The following is a 12,176-nucleotide window of genomic DNA, read 5'->3' as shown; positions in this document are numbered from 1 at the left end:
CTCTCTGTTTGATATATCTTTTTGTGCATCATTATTAACACAGGTTCCAGGATGAAAAGGGATTGGATTGTCAACGCTGTTGAATCATCTACTTTAACTTGTGCATGGTCAGGCTTTGATCAGACTTTTCTCTTTTTGGTCTTTTTTTTACCTTTTGAGATGAATTTGATGTTTTCTCTTCTCTTTGTCAGTCACCTTTGCTCAGATCATGACCTATGCTACCATGTTTACAGCATACTGTGCTTTGGGGCTGTGCAGCACTGCAGTCTTGAGTACATTCTGTTAAAGATACTTGCATTTTCTTTTCCTTTTCCTGTAGGATGCTGAGGTGCAGCTGCAGGAACACAAGGGAAAGCTGCAGGAGCTTTGTGACCTGCTTACACAGACAGAGAACAAATTGATTGGTCAACAAGACAAGTTGATTGCGAGGGATACTCCAGCTGATCTTCAACACTGTCAGAGTGAATATGAGGTGCTGTACCAAATATAGTTGTAGAAGAGAAGAACCAATTTTCAGGCCTGCATGATAGTTTAGGGCCCTCCTGGTACCTACTTGCTCATTTACTTTTTTTGTTCATAAAGCTACTGTACCTGCTTAACTTTTAATTTAAATTATATATATAAAAAATAATCCACAGCACACAAGAAGGAAAAACATATTAATCTTGCAGCAGCTAACTTAAAACTCCAATCTTCCTAGAGTATTCATTATGAAAGTTAACTTAAAAATCGGACTTTGTAAAGGCTTCTTTATACCATAATTCCCACTTTAAGTGTGGGTTCCACATATGTGTTTACATGCATTTGTAATGTGTTTCAGGTGTGTTTGCACTGCATTTAAGGTGCATTTTTTGGCATTTATTTATTATATTTTTTACCAAGTTGTTTTTTTCATGATTTTGTAATGCATTCACGTGCATTTTGGTGTGAAAAATAAAAATGAAATACACATGAATGCACTGCAATGGTGTAAAGTACTATAGACTCATTGAAAGTCATTAATTTTTATTCATATGAGCTTGCATGGTATTTAAAAATTACTTCAACTGCATAAAGTGTAAACAAGCCCTAATAGAGGGTTAGTGGCCTGGTCTGTTCCTTATCACTGTGTACAGTAGTCTGCTTCTTTCTGCTTCTGTTAATTTCTCTATTGGCTGCAGGGTGTAATGGGGTAAAGAAGAAAAGGGGAACAGAACATAGAGCAACCAGGAAGATATTTTAAACCTTAATAATCAAGCTACAATAGCATTTAAGACTTGCATAATAGCACATAGGCCATGCTAAAATTTCAAGCCATAATACAGACCACAGATTTTAACATGCATTAAAGCGGGATTCCACCCTAAAGTGGAACCTCCGCTGATCGGATCCCTCCCCCCCTCCGGTGTCACAATTGACACCTTTCAGGGGGGAGGGGGGTGGAGATACCTGTCAAAGACAGGTATTTTCACCCACTTCCGGGCATAGACTCCCGTGGGAGTCTACGCCATTTCCTGCCCTGCCGCGCTGTCTGCTGGGACACACATGGGTCCCAGTGACAGCGCGGAGATTTCCTATTGCGCGGCGCGGCTCGCGCATGCGCAGTAGGGAACCGGGAAGTGAAGTCGATTCGCTTCACTTCCTGATTCCCTCACCTAGAATGGTGACTGCAGCAGCCGAGAGCCGAGCGATCGATCGGCCTCGGCTGCCGGCATCGCTGGAACCCGGGACAGGTGAGTGTCCATTTATTAAAAGTCAGCAGCTGTAGTATTTATAGCTGCTGGCTTTTAATATTTTTTTTTTTGGTGGAATCCCTCTTTAAGTCAATTTATCTTAGATGCTAGTGCAGCATGATGAATCAGGGCCCTGGTTGGTTTTTGCTTTATTACAATCCCCGATTCTTAGAGTAGGCCAACATTTTACAAAATAGTGAAATGTTTGCCTTTATCTGAACAGTATTTGCAGGCATTTGTGGCTATGATGCCTTGCTTGTGGTAGTGAGTTTACTGGTGCTTCCATAGTTAAATTATAAATACAGGTTTATGCTTCATATATGCATAGATTCATGACTTCCAGTACCATAAGACCACATTTGCACGTTTTAGGTATGTGCTGTTCTACAGGCATGTTGTACAAGTGCTACCATCAAAGTGGAAGTAAACATAACTAACTCAAAACCTGCTCTCATCCAAATTCTAACCCTAATCTATCTAACCCTATACAGAAAAAAACGCTATACTTACCTATTCTGCAGCTGCTCTGGTCCGAGTCCCAGGCTGAGCTGTCAGCGGCGGCTTCAGTGTGTAAGAGAGGCAGCCGACAACGGAAGTCCTATAGTAACTCTAGGGGGGACTTCACCTCCCAGACATTTCTCAGCCATTGTCGGCTTTCTCCTGCACAGGGAGGGCGCTGCTGGAGACCGGACTGGAGCGGCTGTAGAACAGGTAAGTATAGAATTTTTTTCTTTATAGGGTTAGATAGATTAGGCTTAGAATGTGGCTGAGAGTAGGTTTAGAGTTAGTTAGGTTTTGCCTTTACTTCCACTTTAAATTCTATGTAAGATGTGTTTTGCGAGAAAACCAAATACTAATACAATCACATAAGAAATACAACTAAGACATTTTCTAAAATGTGCAGATATGAAGTGGTCCATAGTATCTGTACTACTACTTTTTGGAGGAGACTTATGTCAGAAAATGGAAGATGGTAGTATTCCTGTAATGACCCTCTTTGCCTTAAGAACCAATGGTAGTCTTATATGCTGAAATACCTGCGTGTTATTACAAGTTATCAACATACATGATGGGTGGGATCCTTTCTAAGCATAGCTGAATACATTTAAGGGTGCTTAAAGTATATCTGTAGGTCATTTAAAAAAAAAAGATGGATAGATAGGAGAAGAGTTAGACTTTCTGTCAAGTACTTAATGCCACCTTTATCCCTGTTAGGAAGATTTGCCCCTTTGCACTGGTGATCATTGCCATCTAGAAATAAATGGATGGGAAATCCAACATTTGGTAGTTGTCTCCAGAGCAAGAGATAAGAGAAAACCTGCCCAGTCTGCAAACATGGTTTGGGGACCATTGTCTAAGAAGGAAACTCTTGTCATTTAAGGAGATTTCCTTACGAGATTTGTCACGACAGAGAATCTGTGTGAATGTACAGGTTAGCATACCCTTTTCCAGATGATGTTAGGTTGTTAATCTTCCCAATGACACAAATTCTTAGGAGGCCAGATAAATACACATTTTAATAAAGAAGTGCCTGAACATCATTTTTTATTTTACAGGAGCTACAGAAAGATATGCAGGCTGGTGCCAGTGAGTTGGCAGAAATTGTGAAGAATACAGAGAAATTCCTTCAGGAACATGGAGATAAACTTTCCTCTGAAGAGAGAGCCATAATTGAGCAGAAACTTAAGGAAGCTAAAGCTAAGTTTGAAATTCTTCAAAAGAAAGCAGAAGAATCCAAAAAGGAGTTGGAAAAAGCAGTCACAACTGCCATTAAGAAAGAAACTGAAAAGGTTGTTTATTATTCTGCACTTTGCTTATTTTGTTCTTTATATTTGTATTTGTTTTTGACCTATTATATATTTTTCTCAGAGTTCTGCACAGATTAGCCACAATAACCCCCAAAATAATTTACAAAATAACAATCAGTTTTGATAAAGGCAAAGAAAGAATTTTGCTTTGATTTCCAAGAAAACTATAGCAAAAAACCTTCAGCCTATAAAACGACTTTAAGCTACTGTTAATCAACATGCTGGGATTTACTAAAACTGGTGCACACAGAATTTGGTGCAGCTGTGCATAGTTACCAATAAGCTTCTAGGTGTTATTGTCAAAGCTTAATTGAACAAGCTGAAGTTAGAAGCTGCACCAGATTATTTGTGCACCAGCTTTAGTAAGTCTACCCTATGGGGTAGATTTACTAAACCTGGCACACTCAGAATCTGGTGCAGCTGTGCCTGGTAGCCAATCAGCTTCTAACTTCAGCTTGTTCAGTTAAGCTTTGGCAATAAAACCTGGACGCTGATTGGTTTCTAGGCACAGCTGCACCAGTTTTAGCATCCTCCAGTTTTAGTAAATCAACCCCTATGTGTTTGATTTAGGATGAAATTATAAGGCCTCCTTGGCTTTGATGCACCATGGGCATTCGTATAACATGTTAATCAAGATGTAAATGGGATGCAATGGGGTTGATTTATTAAAACTGGAGAGTGCAAAATCTGGTGCATAGAAACGAATCAGCTTCCAGGTTTTTTTTTGTTTGTCAAAGCGTAACTAAACAAGCTGAAGTTAGAAGCTGCTTGGCTACCATGCACAGCGGCACCAGATTTTACACTCTCCAGTTTTAATAAACCCCAACATGTCCTACACTTGTTAGCTTCATGTTGCATACATTAAATTCCCAGAGCCTGATTGGCAGTATCCATAATGACTTTTATGGGAAAATTGTGAGGGTCAGCCTGCTCCCTAGACATAATTCTCTGTAAGGACCACCACCACATATATATACTGCGGCAGGGCAGCTCTATTGCGCAAAACAACGTATCTGTATGTAACCTGTATCCATGTAACAAACGTTAGCATTGAAATATAACTAGTCTGTAGAGTGAAACAAAACCTATGTTTAATCCATCTAGTACAAATCTAAACAGTATGCTAATATTTCTATCTAGTCTGCTGCAGTTGAACAACTGGAAGAAAGCAGAAACAAGATAGAGAGCTTGCTAAATTGGCTTTTGCAAACAGATGAAAAAGGAGAGAATGGTAACGTTGTAAAGAAACCTGCAATCCAGCAGAATGGAACATATCATAAAGACAGTGAACTACAGTCTATACTTGATGGTGTGGAAGAGGTTAATGGTAACCTAATAGAGTCTGATGGAAAAATGAGTAATGCAAGGTTAAAGGAACTATCTAATGAAGATGACCTAAGCAGCCAGTATCAAAAAGTGAAGGTACAGTACCCACTGATTCTATTTATTACTACATCTTGTTATTGCAAAGGCAAATATACAGTATTTTCCATAATCTGCGTTTTGATCAAATAACTAATATATCTCAATTACAAGTAGTAATTTTTGTCAAACAATGATAGACTTCACTCAAACAAACAGGGAATGTCGGTAGACAATGACATATCTCAGGATTTGTCATTATACAGTTCTTCCATTTGTATATTTGTGACTAAATTGAATAACCTGTTTAGGTGCTGGTCCAAATTTAATGCAGTGTAATATATGTGAATTAAAAAAAAGTGCAGTGCTAGTGTGTATACGTACCACATATGATATATGTCAACATCAACACAATAGGTGAAATATGTAAGAATAAAAGTGCATGTGTGCTGATACAATATTTGAAATGTTGAATGCAGAACCATCAATACAATGTGAAATGTGTATGACAATAATTAAAGTGCATAAGGGATAATGCAAAAAATGAAAACAATTAGTGCAAAACATATAAATATCATCAAAAAATATTGCATAAGTGCTTCTAATTGGTAGTCACAATGAAGTGAACAATAGCATGTAATACAATGAAAAATAAAGTCCACTGAAGTCTGCTTAAAACTGTTCACACAGCAGAACTGGACTAATATGAGATAGAAGATTGAAAAGAAAGAGTCTATGCCAGAAGAAGCAGTGATGAATAGACATCTGTTGTAAGATCACAAAGGATAGTGCATCCTCCACCCAGGGGAAGGGGTAGGTACTCTTACCGGAGACTGTGGACCCACGTGCCAGCGGCCGCGAGTCAACCAAGCTTAAGATAGAGACCTCAGAACTCAGACGCATGTCACTGAAACTCCTGCCACTATACACGAAAATCCTATCTAATGGGATGGGATTTGCGTGTATAGCGCCAGGAGTTTCAGTGATCTGCGCTTGAGTTCCAGCCTCTATTTTAAGCTTGGTTGACTCGCTGCTGCTGGCATGTGGGTCCACAGTCTCCAGTAAGAGTACCTTCCCTCATCCTCCAGGTGGAAGACGCACTATCCTTTGTGATCTTACAACAGATGTCTATTCATCACTGCTTCTTCTGGCATAGACTCTTTCTTTTCCATCTTCTATCTCATATTTGTCCGGTTCTGCTGTGTGAACAGTTTTATGCAGACTTCAGTGGACTTTGTTATTTTTTTTGTGATAATATTTATATATTTTGCACTAATTGATTTAGATTTTTGCATGACCCCTTTGCACTTTAATTATTGGCATATGCATTCCACATTGTATTGATGATTCTACATTCAGTATTTCATGTATTGTGTCAGCACATATGCACTTTAATTATTGTTACATATTTCACCTATTGTGTTGATGTTCACATATATCATATGTGGTATATATACACACTAGCGCTACACTTTCATTTTTATTCACTTTATCCAATTTTGTCACATTGCAGTGTCAGCGGCTATATTTTATATTTTGAGGTAATTTCAATTTTTTTTTTGTAATATACAGTATCTCACAAAAGTGAGTACACCCCTCACATTTTTGTAAATATTTTATCATATCTTTTCATGTGACAAAACTGAAGAAATGACACTTTGCTGCAATGAAAAGTAGTGAGTGTACAGCTTGTATAACAGTGTACATTTGCAGACCCCTCAAAATAACTAAACACAACCATTAATGTCTAAACTGCTGGGAACAAAAGTGAGTACACCTCTAAGTGAAAATGTCCAAATTGTGCCCAAAGTGTCAATATTTTGTGTGGCCACCATTATTTTCCAGCACTGCCTTAACCCTCTTGGGCATGGAGTTCACCAGAGCTTCACAGGTTACCACTGGAGTCCTCTTCCACTCCTCCATGACGACATCACAGAGATGGTGGTTGTTAGAGACCTTGCTCTCCTCCACCTTCCATTTGAGGATGGCTACAGATGCTCAATAGGGTTTAGGTCTGGAGACATGCTTGGCCAGTCCATCGCGTTTACCTTCAGCTTCTTAAGCAAGGCAGTGATTGTCTTGGAGGCGTATTTGGGGTCGTTATGTTGGAATACTGCCCTGTGGCCCAGCCTCTGAAGGGTGGGGATCATGCTCTGCTTCAGTATGTCACAGTACATGTTGGCACTCATGGTTCCCTCAATGAACTGTGCTGGCAGGACTCATGCAGCCCTAGACCATGATACTCCCACCACCATGCTTGACTGCAGGCAATACACACTTGTCTTTGTACTCCTCACCTGTTTGCCGCCACACACGCTTGACACCATCTGAACCAAATAAGTTTCTCTTGTTCTCATCAGACAAAAAACATGGTTCCAGTAAATCATGTCCTTAGTCTGCTTGTCTTTAGCAAACTGTTTGCATGCTTCCTTCTGGGACAACAGCCATGCAGTCCAATTTGATGCAGTGTGCGGCATATGGTTTGAACACTGGCAGGCTGACCCCTCACCTCTTCAACCTCTGCAGCAATGCTAGCAGGACTCATAAGTCTACTTCCCAAAGACAACCTCTGGATATGACGCTGAGAACGTACACTCAGATTGTTTCGTGCACCATGCAAAGCTTGTTCTGAGTGGAACCTGTCCTGTTAAACCTCTGTATGGTCTTGGCCACCCTGCTGCAGCTCAGTTTCAGGGTCTTGGCAATCCTCTTATAGCCTAGGTCATCTCTATGTAGGGCAACAATACCTTTTTTCAGATCCTCAGAGAGTTCTTTACCCTGAGGTGCCATGTTGAACTTCCAGTGACCAGTATAAGAGAGTGAGAGTGATAACACCAAATTTGACACACCTGCTCCCCATTCACACCTGAGAGCTTGTAACACGAAACGAGTCACATGACATTGGGGAGGGAAAATGGCTAATTGGGCCCAATTTGAACATTTTCACTAAGGGATGTACTCACTTTTGTTGCCAATGATTTAGACATTAATGGCTGTGCGTTGAGTTATTTTTGAGGGGGCAGCAAATTTACACAATACTAGGTGTACACTACTGTACATTGTAGCAAAGTTTAATTTCTTCAGTGTTGAAAAGATATAATAAAATATTTACAAAAATGTGAGGGGTGTACTCTTGTGAGATACTCTATGTGCAAAACTAAAATCACCAGATTTTTAGCACTTGCAAAGCCTCATGTTCAACCCGGCAGAATGAATGTGGTTGTACATGACAATATCATTATATGTGATGATCTTAACATAACAAAATGAGTATGAGTAGCAGATTATGACCATCTTTGCTGCTGTGGTGTTGTGAAAGTACTGTAGGCTTTGGGTGTTTTGCTTTTGGTTGTATGAGGACTAAATTTGTTTCCAGAGAAAAGATGGGCATCCAGGTTTGTTTGTTTGCTTTAAAGCCCAACACCATTTGCCTTGCAGCTGGGCTGCATGATGTTATGACCCTAGAACCGGTGGCGTATGGGGGTGCAGATGCTGCAGGGACCAGTCTAGCTGTGGATAGGAGCAGAAGATTGGGTAAATAAACCCTTTTTTTGTTCCCCATGACAAAAACTAACAATTAACCCTTGCAGTGCAGGCACAGCCCTGCTGCAAGGGATATTTTTTTGTTTGGTTGGAGTTAAAAAAGAATTACAATAAAATACTAACTATACCTAAACCTGCTGCCACCCCCATTCTAAGCCTATTCTAACTATCCTGTAAATAATAAATGGCTATACTTACCTATTCTGAGGGCGCTCTGGTCACATGAATAGCTCCTTGTACCAGCTTCAGTGTAGAGGAGGGACAGCATACTAGGAATGCCCCATAGTAAGCCTATGGGTGACATCATTGCCCAGGCTCTGCAACCAATATTGGCGATCTATCCTCTTCACTGAAGCTAGCCTTTGGAGAGATCCTGTGACCAGACTGAAGCACCATCCAAATCGTTAAATATACGCATCTTTCCTTTACAGGGTAGTTAGAATAGGCTTAGTATGGGGGTGGGAGCAGGTTTAAGTATAGTTAATATTGGACTGGAATTCTGCTGTAAAGTGATTGTAAACCCTTACCTATACTCAGTGAAGTGACTGTCCTCAGGTGATACACAGAGGGGAAATAAATCCTTCTACTTTGTTGTACCTTTTTATTTGCAACCATTTGTCCTGTATATCCTTATAAAACTCAAAGATGAAAAGGATTTTCACAGACTCACAAAGCAGGGGGCAGGGAGCTGCGGTGAAACCCTGTACAAGAGCCACTTTAAGCAATGAGCTAAAATGAGTGTCATTATTACATGTGTGTTGGGTTTGTGGATTATTGTTATGCATCTAATATATTCCCTTTATAAATATCTCCGATATGTCCCTTTAACAAACTGTCTAGGCCCAACATGAAAAGCTTGTGTCTCAACATCAGGCTGTAATAATAGCCACACAGTCAGCACAAGCTCTTCTGGAGAAACAAGGCCGTCACCTCACTCCTGAAGAGAAGGAAAAGCTTCAGGGAGACATAGAGGCATTAAAAGTCCAATATGAATCAGCTTTGAGTGACTCTGAAAGGAAAATGAAGGTGATCCAAACAGTGCAAGAAGAATTGGAGAAATTCACTAAAGATTATAATGAATTTGAGAATTGGCTTCAGGACTCAAAGCATGAACTGGAACATCTGGAGATTGGGGCTGAGAAATTTGCTGGTGTTTTGGACAAGCTGCAAAAGCAAAAAATCTATTCAGAAGATGTGATCTCTCACAAAGGGGACTTGCGTTACATCACTATATCTGGACAGAGAGTACTAGATGCTGCAAAGTCTTGCAACAAAGATGATGTTGTGGAAGATAATAATAATGTTGGTACCCTTGAAACGTGTAAAATGGTTCAAAGCAAAATAGACTTGGCTTCAGAAAACTTCAAGTCTTTACATACTAAGGTAGGAGGTCTATTTTTGTATTATTTATAATACTAACTACAGCCTCAGTCCTCATGCACACTGGATGTTTTTACAGCTGCTGTTTTGGTAAACTTTCCAGCATGTTATAATATGTGTCCATGCACACATAGGCTGCTATCTGCGTTTTTTTAGCAGGAGCAATTCTGGCTGGAAAAAAACCCCCAAAACTAGTGGGTTTGAGAGCTTTTCAGCTATAAAAACGCTCTAACTCTGGATAAAGCTGATAAACAATGAAAAATGCTCCTATTCAGCGTTTATGAGCATTTTTGAGCCAAAAGCTCAATGTAGTATAGTTTTGTTATAAAAAGCTAAAATACGCTAAAAAAACACTGCAAAATGCTACAGTAAAAACACTGCAAAACTTATTCTTCAGCTATAGCTTTCTACAGCTAACGCTACTGGCATTTTTTTAACACCCAGTGTGCATGAGGCCTAAACAGAAAGTAATGAATAAACATACCATCAGCCCTAGATGGTTCGAATCTCGGTCGGTCCCTGCTTAACCGGCTGAGATTCGAACTATCTATGGGTAAGCTAATTGTACCCAAGTCAATCTATCAATCAACTTGGGTACAAACAGCATGTCAGCGTTTTACATGCAATTATTGCCAGCGATAATCACTGTGTTCTCCTAACAGGGATTGCTCTCAGGCCCCCTCCCTGCCACCCCCCTTTCCCGGGAGAACACAATAGCTTCTTCAAGCTATTTTCTTTACTGCAACCCATTTTGTTGCAGTTGTTTGTGTGTACTTATCAAATATTTAGAATGCTGTGGAAGCTTCTTGTGTAATTTGATCAAATATAAACCATTGCTCTTCTTTTTCATAGTGCAATATCCTGGGGAATAACTTGAAGGATTTAGTGGACAAATATGAACATTATAAGGAAGCATCACATGGGTTACTGGCAGGTCTTCAGAGCTCAGAATCCACTGTGGAAAAACGCTTGTCTGAACCTATTGCTGCTGACAGCAGGAACTTGCAGAGGCAGATAGAAGAAACTAAGGTAAGCTATATTTTAAACACGTGATTCTTTTGTAAGCAGTATAAGTAAGGATATTTTTACATAAGTTACCCTGCAGTGCTGGTCACATAAATTAAAGTCTGGTTTGGTTCCAAAGTCAAAAAATGTATTTGCTAGATTAAAGTTGAACTACACCCCCAGGGAGCTCCTAGCTCCTCTGCAGTATCTCACAATAGTTAGTAAACCCATCACATTTTTGTAAATATTTTATTATTTTTATTTTTATGCAACAACACTGAAGAAATTACACTTTGCTATAATGTTAAGTAGTGAGTGTACAGATGTATAACAGTGTAAATTTGCTACCCCCCCCGAAATAACTCAACACATAGCCAATAATATCTAAACCGCTGGCAACAAAAGTGAGTACACCCCTAAGTGAAAATGTTCAATTTGGGCCTAATTCGCCATTTTTCCTCCCCGGTGTAATGTGATTTCTTAGTGTTACAAGGTGTGAATGGGGATCAGGTGTGTTAAATTTGGTGTTATCGCTCTTACTCTCTCCTATTGGTCACTGGAAGTTCAACATGGCACCTCATGGCAAAGAACTCTGAGGATCTGAAAACAAGAATTGTTGTTCTACATAAAGATGGCCTAGGCTATAAGAATATTGCCAAGACCCTGAAACTGAGCTGCAGCACCGTGGTCAAGACCATACAGCAGTTTAACAGGACAGGTTCCACTCAGAACAGGCCTCACCATGGTCAATCAAAGAAGTTGAGTGCACGTGCTCAGCGTCATATCCAGAGGTTGTCTTTGCGAAATAGACATATGAGTGCTGCCAACATTGTTGCAGAGGTTGAAGGGGTTGGGGTCAGCCTGTCAGTGCTCAGACCACATGCGGCACACTGTATGAAATTGATCTGCATGGCTGTCGTCCCAGAAGGAAGCCTCTTCTAAAAATGATACACAAGAAAGCACACAAACAGTTTGCTAAAGACAAGCAGACTAAGGGCATGGATTACTGGAACCATATACCGTGGTGTGATTAGACCAAGATAAACTTATTTGATTCAGATGGTTTCAAGAGGGTGTGGTGGCAACCAGGCAAGGAGTACAAAGACAACTTTGTCTTGCCTACAGTCAAGCATGGTGGTGGGAGTGTCATGATCTGGGGCTGCATGGGTGCTGCCGGTGTTGTGTCGAATACTGTCCCCTGTCGGACGGTGTCCGCCCTGTACTGCTCTTGCGCAGAACGGAAGACAAGGAGACGGCGAAAGTCTCTGAAGATGAACGGTGCCTGCGCACTGAGTCCAGGTTCAAGCCCCACCATCCAATTGCCGAGCGAAGCGAGGCCGTGCCCGAAGTGTGGAAAGCGAAGTAA

At 40.4% G+C, this 12,176-nt stretch overlaps 1 protein-coding gene across 28 annotated transcripts in view; it reads left to right on the top strand.

Moving 5' to 3' along the window:
- The window catches only part of DST (dystonin), a 736,344-nt gene that overhangs the window by 475,149 nt on the left and 249,019 nt on the right, over positions 1–12,176 (top strand). For all 28 annotated transcript variants that reach the window (XM_077487838.1, XM_077487826.1, XM_077487828.1 and 25 more), the window contains 5 exons: positions 320–472; positions 3,269–3,502; positions 4,661–4,942; positions 9,266–9,808; positions 10,658–10,834. In XM_077487838.1, coding sequence (XP_077343964.1) covers positions 320–472; positions 3,269–3,502; positions 4,661–4,942; positions 9,266–9,808; positions 10,658–10,834 — 1,389 coding nt within the window. The remainder of the gene's footprint in view (positions 1–319; positions 473–3,268; positions 3,503–4,660; positions 4,943–9,265; positions 9,809–10,657; positions 10,835–12,176) is intronic.

Source organism: Lithobates pipiens, unplaced genomic scaffold, assembly GCF_037356315.1.
Source record: "Lithobates pipiens isolate NorthernLeopardFrog02 unplaced genomic scaffold, aLitPip1_a1.2 Scaffold_18, whole genome shotgun sequence".
Lineage (NCBI taxonomy): Eukaryota > Metazoa > Chordata > Amphibia > Anura > Ranidae > Lithobates > Lithobates pipiens.
Note: the sequence above shows the minus strand (reverse complement) of the source record. Positions and strands in the feature narration are given on the sequence as shown.